The 21,370-nt window shown below is 38.4% G+C and overlaps 2 protein-coding genes across 3 annotated transcripts; one reads left to right on the top strand and one right to left on the bottom strand.

Annotated features, from left to right (window-relative positions):
• The first annotated feature begins 10,540 nt into the window (after positions 1-10,540).
• LOC137716755 (EG45-like domain containing protein) lies at positions 10,541-11,401 on the top strand. The gene is made up of 3 exons (XM_068456134.1): positions 10,541-10,692; positions 10,872-11,154; positions 11,250-11,401. Exons 1-3 carry the CDS (start codon positions 10,557-10,559, stop codon positions 11,254-11,256), a joined length of 426 nt encoding a protein of 141 aa, XP_068312235.1. The 5' UTR covers positions 10,541-10,556; the 3' UTR covers positions 11,257-11,401.
• A 5,096-nt stretch (positions 11,402-16,497) lies between these two features.
• On the bottom strand, positions 16,498-21,194 carry LOC137717949 (uncharacterized). 2 transcript variants are annotated; one of them, XM_068457458.1, is made up of 14 exons: positions 20,972-21,194; positions 20,755-20,891; positions 20,514-20,656; positions 20,267-20,412; positions 20,101-20,180; positions 19,689-19,946; positions 19,187-19,297; positions 18,794-18,922; positions 18,353-18,474; positions 18,206-18,275; positions 18,001-18,093; positions 17,695-17,822; positions 17,020-17,161; positions 16,498-16,822 (listed from the first exon to the last, which is right to left on the bottom strand). In XM_068457458.1, the coding sequence occupies exons 1-14, from the start codon at positions 21,111-21,113 to the stop codon at positions 16,688-16,690; spliced, it is 1,836 nt and encodes a 611-aa protein (XP_068313559.1). In that variant the 5' UTR covers positions 21,114-21,194; the 3' UTR covers positions 16,498-16,687. The 2 variants fall into 2 exon arrangements, with proteins under 2 accessions (XP_068313559.1, XP_068313561.1); XM_068457460.1 differs by having other exon boundaries at positions 20,978-21,193.
• Positions 21,195-21,370: the final 176 nt, after the last annotated feature.

The raw sequence follows: 21,370 nt of genomic DNA on the forward strand, positions 1-21,370 counted from the left end.
TGCATCTTGAAAAGGCATTTAGCATGTGTATTTTTGTGACAGCCCATCCCAGAAACATTTTAACGTGCGTGTGAAAAGACAATTTTGCCCCTAGTTCGTTTTCTTTACGTTTATTGGTTGTTTTTGTGTTGTGTTGGCATGTTTTGGGCCACACACTCACACTCCCACACTCCATACCCTTCTGTCCCTTTCCCTGTGATTGTCCCGAGCCCCATTCCTCCCATTTCCTTTGAAAACGTACGGACATACACACAAGCACACCAAACCTTCACAGAGCGAGGAAACCAAGACCATATTTGAGCTCGTGAGGCTTGTAGGAGTGCAACTATACCATTTCCAGGTAAGAACACCATCGTTTTCACGTCGAATCCACGAAGCCCGATTTGAGTACTATTCATGCTCACGTGATTTCTCGCGTTTTAGGAAATTTCAAGCTTGTAGGAAGCTTGGTGGTGTCCCAAGGAGGCTCGGAGTGGTTTGTTTGAAGGAGTTGGACGTCGGGATCACTGGATTTGAAGTTGGCCGGAGTTGGGTTGTTTTGGCAGGTGAGATTTCGTGGTTTTTAACCCTTGAAAGTAGTATAATTGTGTTCCTCTAGTTCCAAGCTTCAATTTGGTACCAATTTTGTCAAATTTGGGTGAAAAACGAAGAAGATATCGAAGTTTGAAAATTTTCCAGTTTTCCGGCACCGGCGACGGCGCCGGAGGCTCGCCGGAGAAGGTGACGGAATATTCCTGACGCCGTTGACGGAATCTGTCAAAACTGACGGAATATTCCCTACCGCATCAGTTGACACCGTCAGCGTGCCAGGCACGTGCCTGCGCGTGGCTGGCGCGTGTGGCCGTGCCTTGGCCGGCGCGTGGGGGCGCGTGCGGCGGTAGAAAATTTTTCTAAAAATTTGGGTGTGTTCCTGAGGTTGAGTAGAGCACGTTGGTATATTCATTTGCCCCATTTGAGCAATGTATGAGAAGTTATTACAAAAGGCTGGTTATGTGCTTTAAAATTAACGTTTTTGTAGTTGTTTCGCATATAGTTGATTCGTATCCCGAGGACGAGCGTGGTCACTCGAGGCAGGGGGGCTACGACCCTTCCACATATCAGTGAGTGGGCTTTTGGTTTTCCGTATATACCTATATACTTATATTTTCCCAGAAATTGATTTGAATTGTTATTTACCATATGCCATGCATTATATTATCGTTGTTTGTGCATCGTTAGTTACATTATTAGTTGCATATATATACATATGCATATTGGGTGCTGTGGACGCACAGGTAAGTGCCAGGTAAGTGTTATTCATGTTTAAATTCAGTAGCGATTCGAGATGCTTAGAGAGCTCATAACCTGCACCCCTGATGTTAGTGCTCCCGCCCAGAGTAGGGCACAGTCCTTCACGTGATGTTCACCTCCCGCACCACACGCTCATCTTGGATCCAAGTTAGGTGCACAGTCCTGTCGTACAGACCACTTTAGGTGGTTCCGACTCGTAGGTGACCCGCGATTATTCGCACAGCCTTCACGTGATCGTAGCACTAGAGCGTTTATATGTATTACACCCAGGCCTGTCGTACAGACCACTTTAGGTGGTTCCGACTCGTGGGCAGGTTTAGTTATTGATATTGAGATTTGAGCTCTAGATGCAGCCGTACAGGTCACGTTAGGTGACTCCGGCTGCCAGACTACATGTTATTGATATGATTTATACCTGAGCACTTGCATTTCATTCTGTGGTTCCGACATGGCATATTATTGAGCATGATTGGTATATCTATATATACGTACATATGTTGTGACATCCCACATCGCCCAGGGGAGTGATCCTTAAATGTATATTCTCATCCCTACCTAGCACGAGGCCTTTTGGGAGCTCACTGGCTTCGGGTTTCATGGGAACTCCGAAGTTAAGCGAAAAGGGGGCTAGAGCAATCCCATGATGGGTGACCCACTGGGAAGTTGCTCGTGAGTTCCCAAAAACAAAACCGTGAGGGCGTGGTTGGGGCCCAAAGCGGACAATATGGTGCTACGGTGGTGGAGCGGGCCCAGGAAGTGGTCCCGCCCGGGCCGGGATGTGACAATTTGGTATCAGAGCCTAACCCTGGCTGTGGTGTGCCGACGAGGACGTCGGGCCCCTAAGGGGGGTGGATTGTGACATCCCACATCGCCTAGGGGAGTGATCCTTAAATGTATATTCTCATCCCTACCTAGCACGAGGCCTTTTGGGAGCTCACTGGCTTCGGGTTCCATGGGAACTCCGAAGTTAAGCGAGAAGGGGGCTAGAGCAATCCCATGATGGGTGACCCACTGGGAAGTTGCTCGTGAGTTCCCAAAAACAAAACCGTGAGGGCGTGGTCGGGGCCCAAAACGGACAATATCGTGCTACGGTGGTGGAGCGGGCCCGGGAAGTGGTCCCGCCCGGGCCGGGATGTGACATATGTTATTTTCTGGGAAGTATACAGGTTTTACGGCGAGGGGTTAGAACTTATTTGTTAAATGATTTTCGAAAAGCTTTGTTTTTGCCCACTCACACTTTTGTTTTGCGCCCCTCCAGGTTCTAGTTGTCTAGCAGGTTCGGTGGTTTCCAAAAGGGCTTTCCCGGCATTTCTGACAGACGATCACCAGCGTAGGGTCACCTTCGGGTGTACTGTGTCGTATCATTTTCTTTTGGACTGCTGTAGGCTTATGCTCTGAACTTGTGTCTCACTTACGCTAGCACTTGTTTTATTACTTTGTATGCTAGTTTTTAGTTATTCGTACTATTTATATTACTATTTTATTAGCTTCCGCACCGTGCACATGGTTACGTCACCTCCGCGTGGCGGCCAGCACGCCCTGATCTCGGTCGGGGTGTGTCAATTTTAGAAAACACTATTATGATCATTAACCGCTTTTGATTTTTTGAGAATTTCGTCCGATTTATTATGACCTTTTATTTTGGTCAATTATTCTCTAAATCTTTACAAATCGTCAATTACATTCTCACCGTCCTATTTGATTTACACATGACTCATCTAAATGCTGAAAATAACGATATTATCCTATTAAATGGCTCACTTATTGTCCATATTAGTTTCATATCCCCTTCAAAAGCAATTCCAGCCCTTTCAAAAGTTTATGAGGGTAAATAGGCGAAAGCGTCTACATTTTTTTTTTATACCAATTGTAGTCAGAATCTATTTTGGTCGTTAGAAAGTAATTCCAGGCCTTTCAGAAGCAGTCCCATGAGATATTAGTTTCATATCCCTCCCTACCAGCCACATCATCCCATTCACTCCAGAGGACTCACCAACAACCTTAAGAGGACACGGTGACATTGTAGACCAATAACACAACACAACATGTTTTAAGTTTTAAACATAACGTAACATGACTAGTTTGCGACACTGTCACCTTGATGTCCTCATTTCATGTAAGCTCTTCTCCACTCAGATGATTACCACAATTGACTAGGACTATTGTGAATTGATTTCAGATTTACTTAGATTAAGAATTTCTCATATCTAAAATTTTGAATGCGAATCTCACATTCCCGTTGCAAAACCAACATGTCATAGCCTCCTCCTTAGATTGTCCGATGAACTAGTAGAACTAAACCGATGTTGAACTGTTTGGTTCTCATCACTTAGTTAATCAAAATGCGTGATCACACGATTTGAATCGAATTATTTGACCGTGATCCTTTCATAAAACAGTTCGGATTTTTTTGACATAATTAATCAAAGGAGAAAAGTGAGACACAAGTTGAGGGAATTAAGTAATTAATAAAAAATAAAAATTGATCCAGCAGCGATTTGGGTTCCCAACAAAACAAATAAAGTTTAAGAGGCACAATAAGATTGCAATTAATAAAGAGAGCATATAAATAATTAATCGCTTTATAGATAATCCAATTTTATTTTTCGTTAATTTAAAATTGTAGTTAGTTACAAAGTTTAATTTTTCGTAATTACTCATTAATCAGACCTTTCAAAGTTTAATTTTTCTTGTTTTGGAAAGCTGATCCATGTGTGTTGACTCGACTCGACAACGCGATCGAGTTGAGTAGAAAGTTTTCGATGTGGATTCACATCTTTTTTTGGCGAATCAATCGTCACCACCACCACCACCACCAAACTATAGTCCTCGGCCTCCTGATCACAACCCACTCAAAAGTTGACTTCGCTGGGCCTCCGTTCACAATGGGTCATGCTGAGTTTTTCCTCGACAGCTGTCGGTTTCTCACCACTTTCCAGCAATTTCTCTTAACGGTGATGGTCACCACCACCTAGGTTGGACTCGCCTTGACACCAACTTCAAATCCCATATCTTGGATCATCTATTGGACGTTGGACGGTGGCGCGCGATTTTCACTGCCTTCAAACCACAACTAGGCTCTAGCCCAGGTATAAAACTTACTCCCCTTGTTGTTTGCTAAGTTTTTGTGTATTTTGAGCATGTTTTCGATTTGGCTGGATTCTTGCTAGGGTTAACCAGCCCACCACCGCATGCAACGTCGCATGGGCCAAATGGGCTAACTTTGTTTCCTAAGCTAATTTTGATGCCCTAAACTCAATTTTAATGTGCATCCGATAAGATTTCATCGTTTGACCCTTGTTTCGTAAAGGGCCCTCGTTCATCTTGAAATTGTAGTATGTTGTTGTGGAGTGACGTGACGACCTTAGAAATTTGCGGATCAAAAATCTAATTTGTTGATCTTTCGGATTTGGGTTACGTAGTGCTGTGACCCTACCATTGACCATGTTAACTAAGAGTTGACTTGTGGTCAACATGTTATGAAGTATTCTTAAGAATTGAAGTTAGCATTACTAAAGATACGATATATCTTAGTGGGCCTATTTTGGTTAGCAGGCCACCTGGGGTATTAGACCTCAGTTTGCGTGTGAGTGGCACCTTACTGGGATTTACAGGTTTATTCAGCACCTAGATGAGATAAATGATATGCACAGTTGTTAGTGTGAGGAAATGAGTCGAAGACCATTTAGTAGAAATCGTATATTATGTGACTAGTTAATTGGTTATGATGTATAACGTATGACGTATGATATATTGTGTGTGATGAACTGGGTATGTTATTGCAATGAAAATCTCATGGGTGATGTATTTTGCATGATGTATGATGTATGATGGTTGATGCGTGATGTGTGATAATGAGATTGCACCATGTATCAAATGGTACATGGATGATCTTACCTGGTTAATCCACATTGGGATCATACGCATCCTAAGGGTGACTCTGCCTGGTTAATCTGTAATTGTGGATCACTGCCTACTTGGTCACATTACTTTTGTGGGTAGTCTTGCTTGATTAATCTGCATTGGGGGATCAAACTATTGGACGCTTGCCTATAGTCCCACCTGGTTAATCTGCATTTTTTTTGGGGGGGGTAACCATATGCATTCGAGGGGTGACTACACTTGGTTAAGGGGTCATTTCCTACTTGGTTACTTGTTTGAGTTTATCGTGTCTGGTTAATTCACATTCGAGAACTACACTATTAAATAGATGCCTATGATCCTGCTGGTTAATCTGCATTGGGGGACCAGATGCATTGAGTTGGTTCGGAATCCCACTTCCTATTTGGTTCCGTTGAGTTGGTTTAGAATCCTAGATTCTTGTGAATACAGTTGCTTAAGGTGGATTCTTGTGTTTGTAATGAGATTACAATGTCATTGTTTTGGAACCCAGGTAAGGAAATGAGGTAGATCTTTATGGAGATTGGACCGATTAATTTTGTGAGGTGACATTTGATCGTATTGGCTGATCAATGTTGTTAGATGTTAATATTGTACCGCTTTGGATCATTGAATTGTTAATTGTTGCTAATTGTGGAATTGTTGGTAGAAAGCATTGCGATGTATGTAAAAGATAAAATGACATTTGTAGCATCACTCTGCATTGGGAATTGTCTAGAACTTAATGTTTGCTGCTAGTTAATATCGTGAGAAGTCTTGAAAGCCATCGTGAATAGAACACTTTTGGAGCTTAACAAAACGGAAAATTACGAATGGTAAGGGTTGTACATAGACAGTCTAACCTAAGAGTTAGATACAACCGTAAAATAAACAAAAGGATGCTACGTTGTTGAATTACTGGCTTTGTTAGAGCTGGTTTGGTATTGCTGTGCTTTGAAAAAAAGCTGCTTCTGCTGTGTTGTGAGAATAAGCAGCTGTGATATAAAGCAGCAGAGTGTTTAATAAACTTTTTTGTAAAAGTGCTTTTGAAAAAAAAAAGCAGTATTAAAGTGTTTGGTAAACTTTTATGTAAAACAGATGTGAAAAAAAGCCAGTTTTTCAAAGCTAGGTTTTACAGCTTCTTGTTTTTGGCTTTTTTTCACCCAAAACTGTGAAAAAAAGCTGAAGCTGAGTGTTTACCAAACACAAAAACAGCTCCCAGCTTTTTTTGAAAGCAATTTTTTTCAGAATCACCTCAATACCAAACCAGATCTAAGGTACTGAGGTGATTCTGAAAAAAGTTGCTTTCAAAAAAAGCTGGGAGCTGTTTTTGTGTTTGGTAAACACTCAGCTTCAGTTTTTTTTTCACAGTTTTGGATGAAAAAAAGCCAAAAACAAGAAGTTGCAAAACCTAGCTTTGAAAAACTGGCTTTTTTTTCACATCTGTTTTACATAAAAGTTTACCAAACACTCTAATACTGCTTTTTTTTTTTTTTTCAAAAGCACTTTTACAAAAAAGTTTACCAAACACTCTGCTGCTTTATTTCACAGCTACTTATTCTCACAGCACAGCAGAAACAGCTTTTTTTTCAAAGCACGGCAATACCAAGCCAGCCCTTAGTCAGGTGCTCTGGTTATGTATTTATTGAAGTACTGATCTAGCTTGGTTATTTGTGGCTACCCAATACGGCTCAACGTCGCAAATCCCGAAAATTGGTGTGGCCGAATCATATAACAAAAGCAAATGTTTTACAAACCTGAAGAATCTAACCAAACTTTTGTTCATTCCAAGTGTTGTTCACTTTAATGTACACAATACATATATAGTTTCAGCCCCGCCGGCTGTTGCATTTTTCTTTTCTCTTCTACTTGCTTTCGTTATTGTGTCCTTCATCTATAATACCAGGTAGATCCAATGCAAATTTTTTCTGCAACACTTTTGAGCACGCTCATTTTTTTCTGTTCTCGCTGCAACTTTAATCCATATATTTCACTCGTAACTTGAAACTTTACAAAACCTAAAAGGAAACAAAAAGGTGTCTCTGTGAGATTATGATGAGAAAAAAATGATACTATCAAACAAAGGCTGGGGAAGGAAGAATTAACTTCAAAATCATTTGAACACCACTTATCGTTTTGAGTTGTTTTCACAGGGAGTTTGATGGTCAGAGAGAAGCTTTGAATCTCGATTTTTTTCTTATTTTAATGTTTATCCACAGCAATATAAACCTTATATTCAAAAATTAGTATTTAAGACTACAAATTTATTTAGATATGGCCGCAGTTTTGAGCTTCCATATAGGGAAGAGCAAGTCATGGGAGAACTCCCACATTGACCATCAGTAGTTGTACATACAGCTTTATATACCTTGCACAAAGCATAAACATTTCAAGCTGGGAGTTGGGCCACGGGGTTTGGGCGAAGGCTCATGCTTCACGGTTCCTAGAGCGGAGAGCAACGATCACCTCCCCCTCTGTGTACTGGAGGGATAACGGGTCGGTGCCATCCGGATCCACCATGGCCCGCTAGACTGGCCCAATTGGACCAACGTCTTTATGCTTTGGTGGTGATGGTCCTGCAGATTTTGGCCGTGCCGGCGAAGCTTTGCTGGAGCAATTGTGCTGCAACAAAGCTTGGAACAAGTAGTTAAACTCGCTGAAAACATATAAATTTGCGCAATCATCTTCCATTTCGACAATGGCCTTGCAGCAGTCTTGTTGAATGGCGACTTTTCGTGTCCAGTAAGATACGCAAATCTCATGGTAACAAGTTGCAGAAGCAGTGTGGTAAGCTCCAAGGCACTTTACAAGCTTAGGATCAGGGTGGTGCCAACATGAGTACACTGGAGCCAGCTGCACGGGTTTTGGGTGGTGCAGGAGCTTTGGAATAGGAAGCGGCCAAACATTGTGCCAATGCTAAACAAAAGAGAAGGAAAAACTCAGCAACTCCTCCTCCCCTCATCATGTTTGCTAAATTCGATTAATCACAAGTGATGAGAAATATAAGTGATCGTCATGAGTTGCATGCATGGGATTGTTAAATCTGTGTACTGGAGGTATATTATAGGCATATATAGAAGAGTAATTAATCACAAGTGATGAGAAATATCATATCACTACGTCATGGAAATATACTCATAATTACTAGTCTTAAAATTGAGCTGAGTAATTAATTTCATAAAGAGATGAAAACATATTACCTCAAATCTAGAATTAAAGAGCTTCAAAGGCCTGCACAAACTTGGATGCAAACCGGAACATTGACGGACATTCTCACCGGAATACGGGGTTGTTTCAGCCCTGCTAGCTAGTGCCAGTTGCACTTTTTATCTCTCAACTTGTTTTCCTTGTCGTGTCCATATCATCTAGAATACGAGGCTGGTCTAATGGTGATTATTTTTTTGGAAAACGCTTCAAGTAATCTCATTTCTTTTAGTTCTTGCTGGAACTTTATTCACGATATATCACTCATCACTCGGAACTTTACAGAAAATAAAAATAAATGAAATGGTGTTCGTGTGAGAATGTGATGAGAAAAGAATGAGGCAATCAAACAAGGCCGGGGGAGGAAGTATTAACTTTCATAGGGAGTGTGACGGTGGAGGATGGAGAGGCTTCAAACTCTCAATTTTTTCTTATTTGAATGTTTCTCCACAACAAGGTAGACCTTAACTCCCGTAATTTCTCTTGCAAATACAATTTTTGATTTAGATATGGCCATAGTTTTAAGCTTCCAAATAGGGAAGAGCAAGTCAAGAGGGAAGCACCAACTACAATTAGTCCCACATCGACCATCAGCAGCTAAATACAGCACTTTATATAACTTGCGCAAAGCTAAAGCATCGTCGAGCTTATTAACACAAGCTTGTAACCCGAGTGGGGACATCAAAGTGTTGGAACGTTGGTTCGGTCTCATCGGGTCGGCTCTGTCGTGGCTCTATTCTGACCCGCCCGTTCCAAGCCAGGAGTTGTGCCGTGGAGTTTGAGCGAAGGCTCATGCTTCACGGTTCCTAGAGTGGAGGACACCGCGGAAGGCTGGCTTCACAGAGCAACGATCACCTCCCGCTCTTGGCGGTGGAAGGATAACGGGTTGGTGTCACTCGGAACCAACATGGCCCGCTAGTATGAACCGATTGGACCAACATTTTTTTGACCTTTTTTTTTCATGGTTCTTATCAATTTTTTTTTTTTTGTTTTTTGCTTTTTTAGCGAGTAAGGATTCGAATTGGACAATTTCTACTTGTCCAATGGTATGATATAATTTGTATAACTACTACTTTTGACATTGTTGAATTCCAAGCTATATAAATTATCATTGACAGATGTTTTTTTTAACGAGTAAGGGATTTGAATTGGTCAAAAGAGATTCGAGTTGGACAATTTGAACTTGTCCAACGGTACAATAGAATTTATATAACTACTACTTTTGACATTGTTGAATTCCAAGTTGTATAAACTTATCATTGACATATGTTTTAACGAGTTTGAGATTCGAATTGGTCGAAAGAGATTCGAACTGGACAATTAAACTTATATAACTACTACTTTTGACATTGTTAATTCCAGGCTGCATAACCTATCATTGGCAGATGTTTGTTAGATCAATTAGTTAAGTTAATCGGCTCGCTCGGTTGAACTCAAGTTGGAGTTTGTTTTCTTGTAAATTATAGTTTAAAATATTGTTTTGTTAATTAAAAAAGAAAGTTTGATAGGCTGCCTTAATTAGCGGGCTTGGTCATTTGATTTCTAAGCAATTCTTAAAGGAACATTCTATCACGTTCATTTACGGTGCTTAGTCAACCAAGGTAGGAAATAAAATATCCAATTTGTCATGAAGTGCAAAATTTTGGCAGGTAAAGATAACAATCACGAATTAATGATGCAATTTGCGTTTACAGCCACAATTTGCTTTTCCACCGATTAATATCGGCATTCGCAAAAGCAAAATGTAAATTTGTAAAGTGCGTCTCAACTTCTCACGCGTTTTTTACTTCTAAAAAAACAGCTTCTCATTACTTTTATGTGATTTTTTTACTTGACGTGATGAGACTTCGCACTTAATTAGCTCATATTTTCTTAATTAATACCCTTTTCTGAAACAACCCCATGACAACAACTTTAAAAGGCTCATCTCCAAAAGGAGAATAAGGACTACATGCACTCTCGGGATGTTAATGTCATCACTGGAATTCTAACGGGTGCATGTATGTTTCTCGCATCTGTAAGACATTAAACTCTTTGACTTGAATTTCCAATTATGTACATGATTCTTATCCTTTGCCGAAGATTTTTAAAAAGTAGTTAAACTTTTTGAGATCTAGAGAGAGAGAGAGAGAGAGAGAGAGGAGCCCCAATGCCATTATATATATAGTCATGCCCCTAAACAAATGCATATATTTTCTAACTATGTTGTGAACATGAGGCTCTTATTCATGTCGATAGTGTTAAGCTTATTATGCAGAGAACTAAGGCTTGTTTCCGGTGATATCGGCACAGCAACGTCTTACGGTCCTCCTTACATACGTGAGCAACAACATATTCTTCTCTCTATATGCTTATACAATGAATATATAAAGATGTTTAATATATTATGTCAGTCAGAAATTATGAATTAGAGAATTACATACACATTCATATATATATATATATATATATATATATTAGTTAATATTTTTCAATGCCATATTGTAATTGTGGTGCAGCTACAAAGTGCTTTGGAAGTAGGCAAGACCAGTTCCCTCCGGGGAATCTGTTTGTGGCGGTGAGTGAAGGGTTGTGGGACAATGGTGCTGCGTGCGGAAGGCGGTATAGACTGAGGTGCCTGAGTGGACGTAATAAGCCCTGCAAGGGTGGTGCTACTGTGGACGTGAAGGTGGTTGATCTTTGTCGAGATTCAACCTGCCCTTCTACCGTAGCCATGTCAACTGATGCTTTTGCAGCCATATCACACTCTCCTTCTACAAGAATCAACGTCGAATATGTCCAGTAAATATCTATATAATTTTGCATTCTTTTATAGTTCTACTATTATTTTCCTTATATCTACATATATACTAATATGTCGATCGTTTGATCTACAGGATATGAAATCAGCTGAACCAGATATATGATGACCAACTACAGCTGAGAATATCATCAATTATATTGACTTTGTAGTTCATGTTGGTCTCAGGTTTATAATGATATCGAGAAGCATTGTAATAATAATTAATATGATACTATATTTTCTTAATTTGTACTACACTAGTCTTCAATAAAATGACACGCAGAGTTTTTTTATCCAAGAAACACACATCTACATGCCAATAAAAGCAAATATAACATTACTTCTTTCACATTTACTGATCATAATGTAAATTTTAGTTCTTTTAATTTGCTTATAAATTAGAAAATGATAACAACACTTCTCCTCGCGCGTACTCCTCTCTTTTTTTTTCGGCCCTCAATTATGATAGAGATGTTTCCGAGCCTTTGCATTTGGAAATGAGACTAGACTACAGTCTGCAGATGCAAAATCTCATTACCTCATGGTGCATGCACATATATTATATTGCTATGTTCATCATTATTAATGTAATGGGAAACACTCTTTTTTTTTTTTCAATTAATTTTGAGTTGGATGTCTAGTTATGTTCTACTCAATTGTTTTGTAGCCCTTAAACACGTTTCATTTAGCACCTATTCAACAATGCCTATCCGACTTACCCATTATAGTCATTAAGCAGTATTGACTTTCCTTCGTACATACAAGTGAGTTATCACGGTAATATATTTCAAGTCAATCACACATTATCATGTGTTATAATTTTTTTTTTTATATAAATAATACAATTAACTTGAAATACAACAACAGTAACATCCCTTGAAAGTATTTGTCTCCACTTTGAGCCATGAGTGGGATCTATCTATTTTAGCCAGCTGCACCTTATCGAAATGGAACCTCCACTGAGTCAAGAGATAAAAACAACTAATGGTCGTGAGCAAAACGGAACGTGCATGGTTTTGTAGCCTTTCCAACTAGCTACGCGTTTTATTAGAACTCAACAACTGTATCATAAGTGATGAGTGGGCTGATGTGTAGTGCATTATCATGTCCACTATTGCAACTAAGAACTAATCGATCTCATCAACTTACAAATTATTTTTTACATCTCTTCTTCTGGTATATGACCACTAATCATGAACTTTAGATGCATGCTACTTTTTCACCAATGCTTGAATTAATTAATTATGTACTTTCGCAAGATTCGAAAGACTATGTACTCGTACTGAATGTATTCGATAATATACATATAAAAGTGTAAAACTGTTCAAGAGTTTTACGGTTTAAATTGTTGTGTTGTATTCTTCTCTCAAGGAGAAAATATATATCAAAGTACAAGAATGTCACGTACAATTGAATCCTTAGTATGAGAACATTAAATTCCTATTCTTGGTACATTAACTCATATCAACATACATTAAATCTCTATAGTATATATACATGGAATCCCTATGATATTGACTCACGCCAACATATACAAGATTTTCTTTCACACAACCCAACTCCCAAACATGCCCCTCCTTGCTCGTGTTGGGTTGGGTTTAGGGCCAAACCTGTTGTACTTAGGGATAGAAAGTTGTGCTTCTTTAAATAAATTGATTTTTTTTTTCTTTTTTTTTTGAAGAACTTCAAATAAATTGTTTATCGTATTTGTATTCGTTCATTTATGTATAATAGTATGATTTGATTTAGTTAGTAGCATCGTAGTCCCAATGCAAACTGAGGTCAAGACAAAATTGAAACGAGGAATTGCTATAGTACCTTAATAAGGTTTTATTTACAACAATATGAATTTGAGATGCATTAGATTAGATTTATGAAAATAAGAGATTTATTTTTCCCCTTTCTAATCAAGAATGCAATGAATGATAAAATGTTTTAGATAAATAATAAGGATATGAAGAAGGGCCTAATTTAAAGTGAAGCGCAAATTACATGTTTTGTTTGTCTTTCCGCTATGCCGCCCTTGTGCAACCCAAAAATCTCAATTGCTTGATTATCTCCTACTTAAACAAGGTAGTGGGAAATCTTCTTTCTTCACCTTGTAGGTTTGATATTGATCTGAAGAGGGATATTCTATCATAAGTGGAGAGAGGATTGAGCCAGACCGTTGCAATAGGTCAGCTACTAATTATTGAATTCATCACAAATATAATATGCAATTTTCATCTACGTTAGTCGAATATGAGATCTTTTATTTATTAATGAAGAAAAATATTACTATAGATTGTAGTTTAGTTGGTAAAGTATATAAAAAAAATGTTGTTCGTACCATATATTTGTATCATCTGTCTAATAAAAATGGAATCTACGTGAGTTAGTAGATCCTACCTTTATTTAAGATAAAATATAAATAATGATATAAATAGATGATAAGTATAGCATTATTCAAAGTATATTACTCATCGAGCCGCCAAACAATTAAATAATGGAGACAAATCATTATATCCTATTAAATAATTGAGATTAACATGAAGGCATCATACTCAGAGAATCATGATTCAGCAATTAAAAACATAGAAAATGTCTTATCGACTTCGAAAGCAAAGTGGCATGGTAGTTATCTCAGAACTGAGGATCAATCATCTCTTCGTAGTCATAAGAATCCTAATAAATAATTTATTTATTTATTTATTAATTTTCTTATAAATTGCGAGGTCAAAGAGTCAAAGATGATGCCAACTCAAGAGTGACAAAGCAAAACGAAATTTCTTTTTCTCATCTACTTATGGTTAAAATGAAAACAATGTGCAATTGAAAATTGTCCAAATTTCCTCCATAACTATTATTCTTCATTCCTCTATCTTTTCATCTTTTATTTATTGGTCATAGAATAATGTTCTTATGATGGAGTTTTGGACTCTTTCTTTTTTGTGCAGATAAGTTTGAGTCACACGCAATGGTGGAGTCAGGAATTTAAGACAATGGAATAGGTTTCAAAAATCTATCATACTTTCATTTATAATTATCCACGACGTGTTCTCATATTTTGGAAATGTCGTATTACAACATTATTATCAATAAAATCAAATACCTCTTTCTCAATGTACACAACCAAAATATCATTCAATCATTGATCATTCATCCTATTACGAAGTGGATTCTTCACAATTCTCACCACCGAAAATGCTATTTCAACTAAAACAGGAGCAACAATTAAATTAAGGGAAGTGTTATTAGCACTCCAAAAATCTCATTCTACACTCCTTACAAGTGTATTTTTCTTTCCTAATATAGAAAGTTTGGAGTGTAGAATGAAATTTTTGAAGTGCTAATAACAATTCCCTAAATCAATACTAATTTTACTAGCAAGTACACCACTTGGGTCACATGTGGGCTCACATATTCCATGTTGGGTGAGCCAACTTGGGTCAATATTTGCTGGCCATTGTGGCCCACACAACCAAGAATACTTACAATAGCAACTTTATGTTGCAGGTGATGTTGCAGTGCTGCTACTACAGTGCTATTATAGGGGTCAAAAAAAATTTTAAATGGTTTCGTTCACAAAGTTATTAGGGTCAAGGGAGCCCAATGCCCCCGCATTGGCTCCACTAGCGGTCACATGATGATTTAGTTGGGTGGTTGTACTCTAGAGAGAACAAGTCAAGAGATATACTATGCACTGGTTCATGAAATTTTATCAAGTCACAGTGTGCTTGAATCTCCTTAAAGAAAGTGAGATACTCACGCCTCAACCTAATTGTCTACGTGTTTCTTAGAAGAAAATTTCAATTTTCTTGTAATTTTCCCAAGATAACCTACAAAATATTTTGTAATTAATGACAACATATATATATATATTATGTTTTATAGAGACAATATATAGTTTTAACATTAATCTAAGAGGATTCAAACTTAGTTGCAATGAATCATTTCAGAACCAATGTCCTTGTTTCATTAGTTTATTTATTTTGTTGAAGATTTGTATGACACTGTGTTGTAATTGTTACTCCAAAAATGTCATACGCACCGTTCCCCTTCACGTACAAATTGTCTCCTCATAAAATTATGTTGAAATTGGTACTAAGCAGAATATCCTATAATTAAAAATCAATATATGCTAGACTGACTAGTCAACGACACCAATATACTAAGTTCAGATTTACTAGTTAACCAAAAACGAATTAATCAGTTAACTTAGATTACTGAAGTGATCCAAATTAACTAAAGTCTAGTTCAATGCTCATGGTAACTTTGATAAACTCATAAACATAAATATATTTGCAAGCCATAGAAATCATATATCACACGCAAATGAACAAGATATGTGAACAAGAAAAACAATCAACAACACACGAAGTTTTTGGCCGGAAAAACCCACCTCTGGATTAAAAAATGGGGACTCTACCGAGTCCAATCTGCTAGTGGAAATAAGGTTCATACAACTTATCACATCAAGCTCGTTTCCTAGATCTAATCTAAGGAGCAATTTTACCATTGTGCAACCTTACTTTGCACATGATGGATATGTCTTTAGTCTTCACTAGGAGGCAGCTCTAACCTTGAACTCTTCTTCTTGTGGCACCGAGACCAACGCGATCAATGCAAATGATATTATGATGATGATAATGTGAAATCTGGATACAAAAGATCAGTTAGTTTCTCTAGTCAAATAGTTGAAGGAAGAAATCAATGTGAATCTGAAAACTAGGTTTAAATGAAGATTTGAAACTTAAGGGACCATGAAAATAGTGCAAATCTATTTCTCAATGATGGGGAATTTTATGCATGGAAATCAGTTTGGCAGATAAGGTTTCAAGTGAAGAACACAAGAGGAAGCTTAAAGCTTTTTAATGCAATCTTAAAAAATCTAGACTTTTTAACCAAAGAGCAAATGAACCCTAGGACCTCTTTTTAAGGAAGGCATGCATGTTTCAAACAAAGAGAACCCAAAGACACGCATCAAGAGCAAAAGCAATCTTTACAGATCTAGGGTGGAAAATTCATTCTCGGAAAAAATGTGTCGGTTGGCTCATGTGGGATGTCTTCAAGTGTGTGCCTAATTCGCGTGAAAGCAGTGAGCAATTCTGATGAGACAACACAACTAGACATAATGGACTGGAAAATTAAATATGAAATGCATACGCATGAACAAACCTTTGAGGAGAAAAACCAAATGATTGATTGATTATTTCCAGCAGTATGATCACATAATGACTGTCTTAAAACTAACTAGAGCATGTGAAGTACTATTTACAATATTGACAAGGAAAGTCAAACACTACAGTCTGGACTTCACATAAGTGACAACGGCCGTCGTGCTGGAAATTGCAGACAAGAAAGAACGACTGAAATACCAAATTTCTTTATTAAAATACACTCACAACCTTGACATTGTGTGTTAATTGTCAAGTAATGGCAAGTTCAGACTTCTTTGGATTTTCTCCTCGGTTCATACCGTAAGGAGATACAAATGAATGGAAAATTATAAATGGACAGGAAGGAGTAACATTGGTACAACAATTCTGCTGCTTAACATGACAACTGCGGCTGTATGTTTCGTGAAGATATACTTTCAAATCCTCGGCGTTGTTTCTGGAAATACGGATGAAGACCGTGGACTCCCTCCAAATATACGGGTGTCTGCATTTCAATCAAGCGCGACACCTACACATACGGATCATCCATTCAGAATATTGGAAGATGAATCTGTCTGGCCAGAAACCACAAGAAAAACCAGAGAAAATAAAAGCCCTGAAGTTTCTACATTAACTCATTGCTGTCACTGGAACGCCTAAACTGTTCCGAGGGCCAAAGAACGAAATCAGAAACAAAGTGGTCTGGAGAAACAAAGAACCACTTACTGCTCTGCGGAAAGCAAACATCTCTTCTTGACCAGATAGCATGGATATTATACCAGTTGGGGCACCTCCTGAACTAACATTACCTTCTGCTAAAACATCGCGACGAAGCTTTGAACCTTCTGTCTCTGTTTCAAACTGGAAACTGAAAGCAAGAAAGTACACATGTTTAGACTGAAATATTGACAACCATAACAATACTAAAAGAACCATTCAATCAGAATTGCTTGTACTATTAAGCAAATGTATCTCCTTAAGCCCTTGACAGTACAAGAATCTTTCAAGAACATATCCAAGTCAATTGATATTTCCTGCACGTTGCACTCTTAAAACTGAGCTGATATTTTGATGACAGTTTCCCCAACCGCTGATAAATTTGCACAAATGCAATAAATTGTGTGTGCAAGCAGGAGAAAGTAATTTTTACATGCATCTACTTGAGGATATGCAAAACCTATCCGAGAGTATCGGGCAAGTATCATATCCGATCAAGTATCGGATATGGGATACGGGACCAAACAGAAGTATCTGTGCATCATAGTGCAAAACATATGCGAAAGGAATACAAGTCAGAAACAAAGCAATGAGCGGTAAGTCCTGACCCAGAATGATGAATCTCAAAGCCCTGAGATTTCTTGATATAAAATTAATAAGAAATGAACAAAAACGGACACTCACCTCTCCAGATCAAAAAGAGTGCCCTCTTCAGTTCCTTGAAATAATTCATCAATAGAAGATGCTGCAGAACAAAATAGACGGCAATGATGATTGTATAATTCATCAATGAGGGTAATAAACCGCCGTGCCTGAAAAATTGGAAGAAAAAAAATACTTTAGTTTATGTCAAATGTATACTCATTTGAACTAAAATTAAATGTGAGATATAGTCCTTATTGTCCTTATTGTCCGATGAAGCTTAACCAACTTATGTGGAACCCGAACATGAAACATGCCAAACAAAAAACTAGAGAAGTTGAGTAGTACCTTATCACGGATACGCATACTCATCATTGGAATGTCAGATATAAATATAGTGTGATAATTTTCTGCAACTGCAATATAATCAGCTGCACCTACCTAAATTCAATAACAAAAGCAGAGGGAAAATATAAAACAATCATCAGATATAGAAAATGGATGTAAGATATAACACAAAAATCGCAAACACAGACAAAGGGAAGAGTAATACCGGCCGACCACAGAGATAATCAAATGTGAACCGTGCCACTCCATTAGAGCATTCGGGAACCTCCAGTGTTCTGATTTAGGAACCAGGTGTCTTTAATTACATAATGGATTATGACAAATAAATTGTTATTTCAAAATTTAGAAGTACCTCCCGAACATCACTCGAATAGTATCCGAGGCGATCTGTCCCCCAATTTGGTTTGTGACTTCATGCCACTTCTTCTCAAATTTCTCCATAGCAATGCTGTCTGAGGGCCACAAGTAGTGAACCTGTATGTTTAAGATAGTAAAGTTTTACACGACAGTATTTTCTATATGCCATTTCAAACTACTAGATAGAAACAACTACTCCAAAATGCAAAGAGTAGGAACTCCGCTTCTATAATTTACAAAAACAAGATACAGAATTGTGAATAGACTGATGAGTCAGTGAAGCATGACCATCAAATACATGAAGAACAACTAAAGAATGACCGGAAAATAGCCATGACTTACAGCACTCATATATGAAGCTGTTGTCGACGAGTGCAACGAAATAGAAGTAATATTTCACATGTATTTTCCAAAAAAGAAAATGCTTCATGCTTACCTGGTCTGCAGATCTTTGACTTTGAGCTATAACACGACGATAATCAATCTCACTTCCAATGAGAACAGTCTCACAGTGCTCGTTCAGTTTGCGAACAAACTTTTGGAAGATCTCCCGCTGCATACCATCCTGCATAAGAAATTTTTGTTTCAAAAGAAAAAGGTAGAGAAATGTTGGTCCAAGAAAAAAGGATGAAAACTTCTTATCAACATAACAATCAAGTTGCTAAATAATTCAAAGATCGTTGACAAAGTATTGATTTTAGGCCATCTTCATCACTCCTTACCCATGAAGTTACATGAATAGGCACAATGCCAAAGGATTATCGAGAGAAATAAATTGGCAGGGAATATGGATGGTTTATCACAGTATTAAAAACGCACACATGTGCACCTGATTTAAGTCTGTTGGCGCTCGATTACTGGTGGCAACAAAAACAGTTCCGGTACTTAACAATCTGCTAACAATTCCAGATAAGGCCACAATAGCAAATACATCAACAGTCTGAAATAGAAAGAAAGAAATTCCAAGTCACAAGATGAGCAGCAGAACATTTAAGCTAGGTTTTCCCCAAACGTGTTGTAGAAAATACGGAATCATTATCAATACATGAATGCCAAGTTAATCCTATTTAACTTAACAAGTTTAATTCAACCTTCCTATTAGAAAAAAATGAAGGACAAAACAGAAAGACCTAAAAACATTAAATCTTGACTGACTGATCCATTAGGAATTTTACGATCATTTCGGTAAGGCATTAAAGGCATTATAAGCTATGGACTAGGATCCTTCAAGCTTGATTTGAGACAGCAAATACTAGCTCTATTTAATTGGTAATAGGTTACAAGTCATACATGTGTCCCCAATTAAATCTGTTAGTCCACATTAATCTGACCTGTATTTCGTCAAAACAGAGAATGCTACCACCCTTTTGATTTGCCTGCCGGTCTATGAGCAGCTTATCTGCTACAGCTGGAAGGATGTTTTTCATCTGAACCTCTTGCTTATATCTGTCTTCTGCAGCGACCCACTCCTTCACCCTCGAATCAAAGGGAAGATTCATTACCCAATTGGAAAGGCTTGAATGCAAAGACTTTTCCTCCACTTGGCTTTTCCAAATCTGGTGCATTTGTTCGTTAATCTTTAACATTGCCTGCAAGTAAAGATGTTAAAAGATTAACTTGCATTCTCAAGGCCAACTTGGAAAGAAGATGATCCACATATTTCAAGGATGTACGGTTCAAAATAAAATGGGTATGATCAGTTAATGTCATCCAAAATTTGTCGAATCACACTCAAAAGCTCACCTCGTGAAAGTGATATCTCTTTCGATGCTTAACTATTCCTTCAGTGGCACTAAAAAACATGTCCATAAGCATCGTCTTTCCTGAATAGAAGTACCGAATTTCGATTCAAGCTGGCACACATTTGCTTTACAGATAATACACATATACAAAAAACACAGCAACATACCACTTCCAACATTGCCGTAAATATACAGTCCCTTGGGAGCCGGAGGAGCGGTTGGGCGGCGACCAACACGTGAATCTAACTTCCTCTCTCGATTAAGATACGAAACCCATTTCCCCACTCCGGGTTCTGCTTTATCAGGTTTCTTCCTAAGCCGAACAGAATCACAACATTGACATTCAGAAAACAGTAAAAAGAAACCGAAAATCTCTAAGCTTTTTCGACAAGCAATGGTATGCCTACGCCTTACCGGGACAGCCATCTCTGCACAAACTTATTGCGCTGGTTGGTGACTGATGTCCATACATCATCTTTCTGCTGGCTCTCAGCTTCCTCCATTAACAGCTTCCGCCGCTCGTCCTCTCTCCGCCTCTCCCAAATCGCAAGCTTTTCCTGCAAAATGTGAAGAAAATTTCAAAGTTCTCCGACCAATTCTCAAATCTCCAACTTTGAATTCAAATGTAGGAGCTGAAAATTAATGATTTTTTCACATGATAATCCTCCATTTCTCTCTCGTACTGCTCCAATCTCCCGAGCAACTCCTCCAATTGAAACGCCACCGTCTCTTGCTTCGGATCATGCTGCAGCTTCCCTTCCTCGACCAGGCTCTTGTACTGCGTTAGTGGCCCTGAAAGCACAAGGATTCCAGTTGAATTTCTAGAGGGAGAAATTAGAATTGAAATTCTAGAGAGAGAGAGAGAGGGGAACCTGGACCTGGAGGCTTAATAGAGGAAGGTTGGGCTCGATCACAGTGAAAACGCACCGCATTGAAGCACCGGAAATTGGAGGTTGTTTGGCCTCGAACAAACCCTAGAAACAAACGCGCTGAGATCGATGACGCTTTTCTCATTCTTCCACCCAGCTACTTGGATTGGAATTATCAAACTCCGGAGTGGCGTTATTGATTTCTCACAAACTGTAAACGAAACATAAGCGTACCAGTAAGTCGAGAGGTAGACGACGACGTGACGTGGCCACAAATTCCACCAGCCACGTGGAAAAGCGGAAAGTGCGGGAGGATCCCGAACGACGAGGACTCCATTGTCGTTTTGTTAAATCCTGCTTTTGCTTTTATGTTTTTGACTTACCGTTAACCGTTGGGAGCTT

The sequence above is a fragment of the Pyrus communis genome, chromosome 15, assembly GCF_963583255.1.
Source record: "Pyrus communis chromosome 15, drPyrComm1.1, whole genome shotgun sequence".
NCBI lineage: Eukaryota > Viridiplantae > Streptophyta > Magnoliopsida > Rosales > Rosaceae > Pyrus > Pyrus communis.

Coding starts and splice junctions, on each gene's coding strand:
- LOC137717949 (XM_068457458.1), bottom strand. CDS start 21,113: ATGAGAAAAGCGTCATCGATCTCAGCGCGTTTGTTTCTAGGGTTTGTT. Junction 19,947..20,100: donor AGAGATATCACTTTCACGAG/GTGAGCTTTTGA, acceptor CTTTACTTGCAG/GCAATGTTAAAGATTAACGA. Junction 18,276..18,352: donor ATTCGAGTGATGTTCGGGAG/GTACTTCTAAAT, acceptor TTCCTAAATCAG/AACACTGGAGGTTCCCGAAT.
- LOC137716755 (XM_068456134.1), top strand. CDS start 10,557: ATGCATATATTTTCTAACTATGTTGTGAACATGAGGCTCTTATTCATG. Junction 10,693..10,871: donor TTACGGTCCTCCTTACATAC/GTGAGCAACAAC, acceptor ATTGTGGTGCAG/CTACAAAGTGCTTTGGAAGT.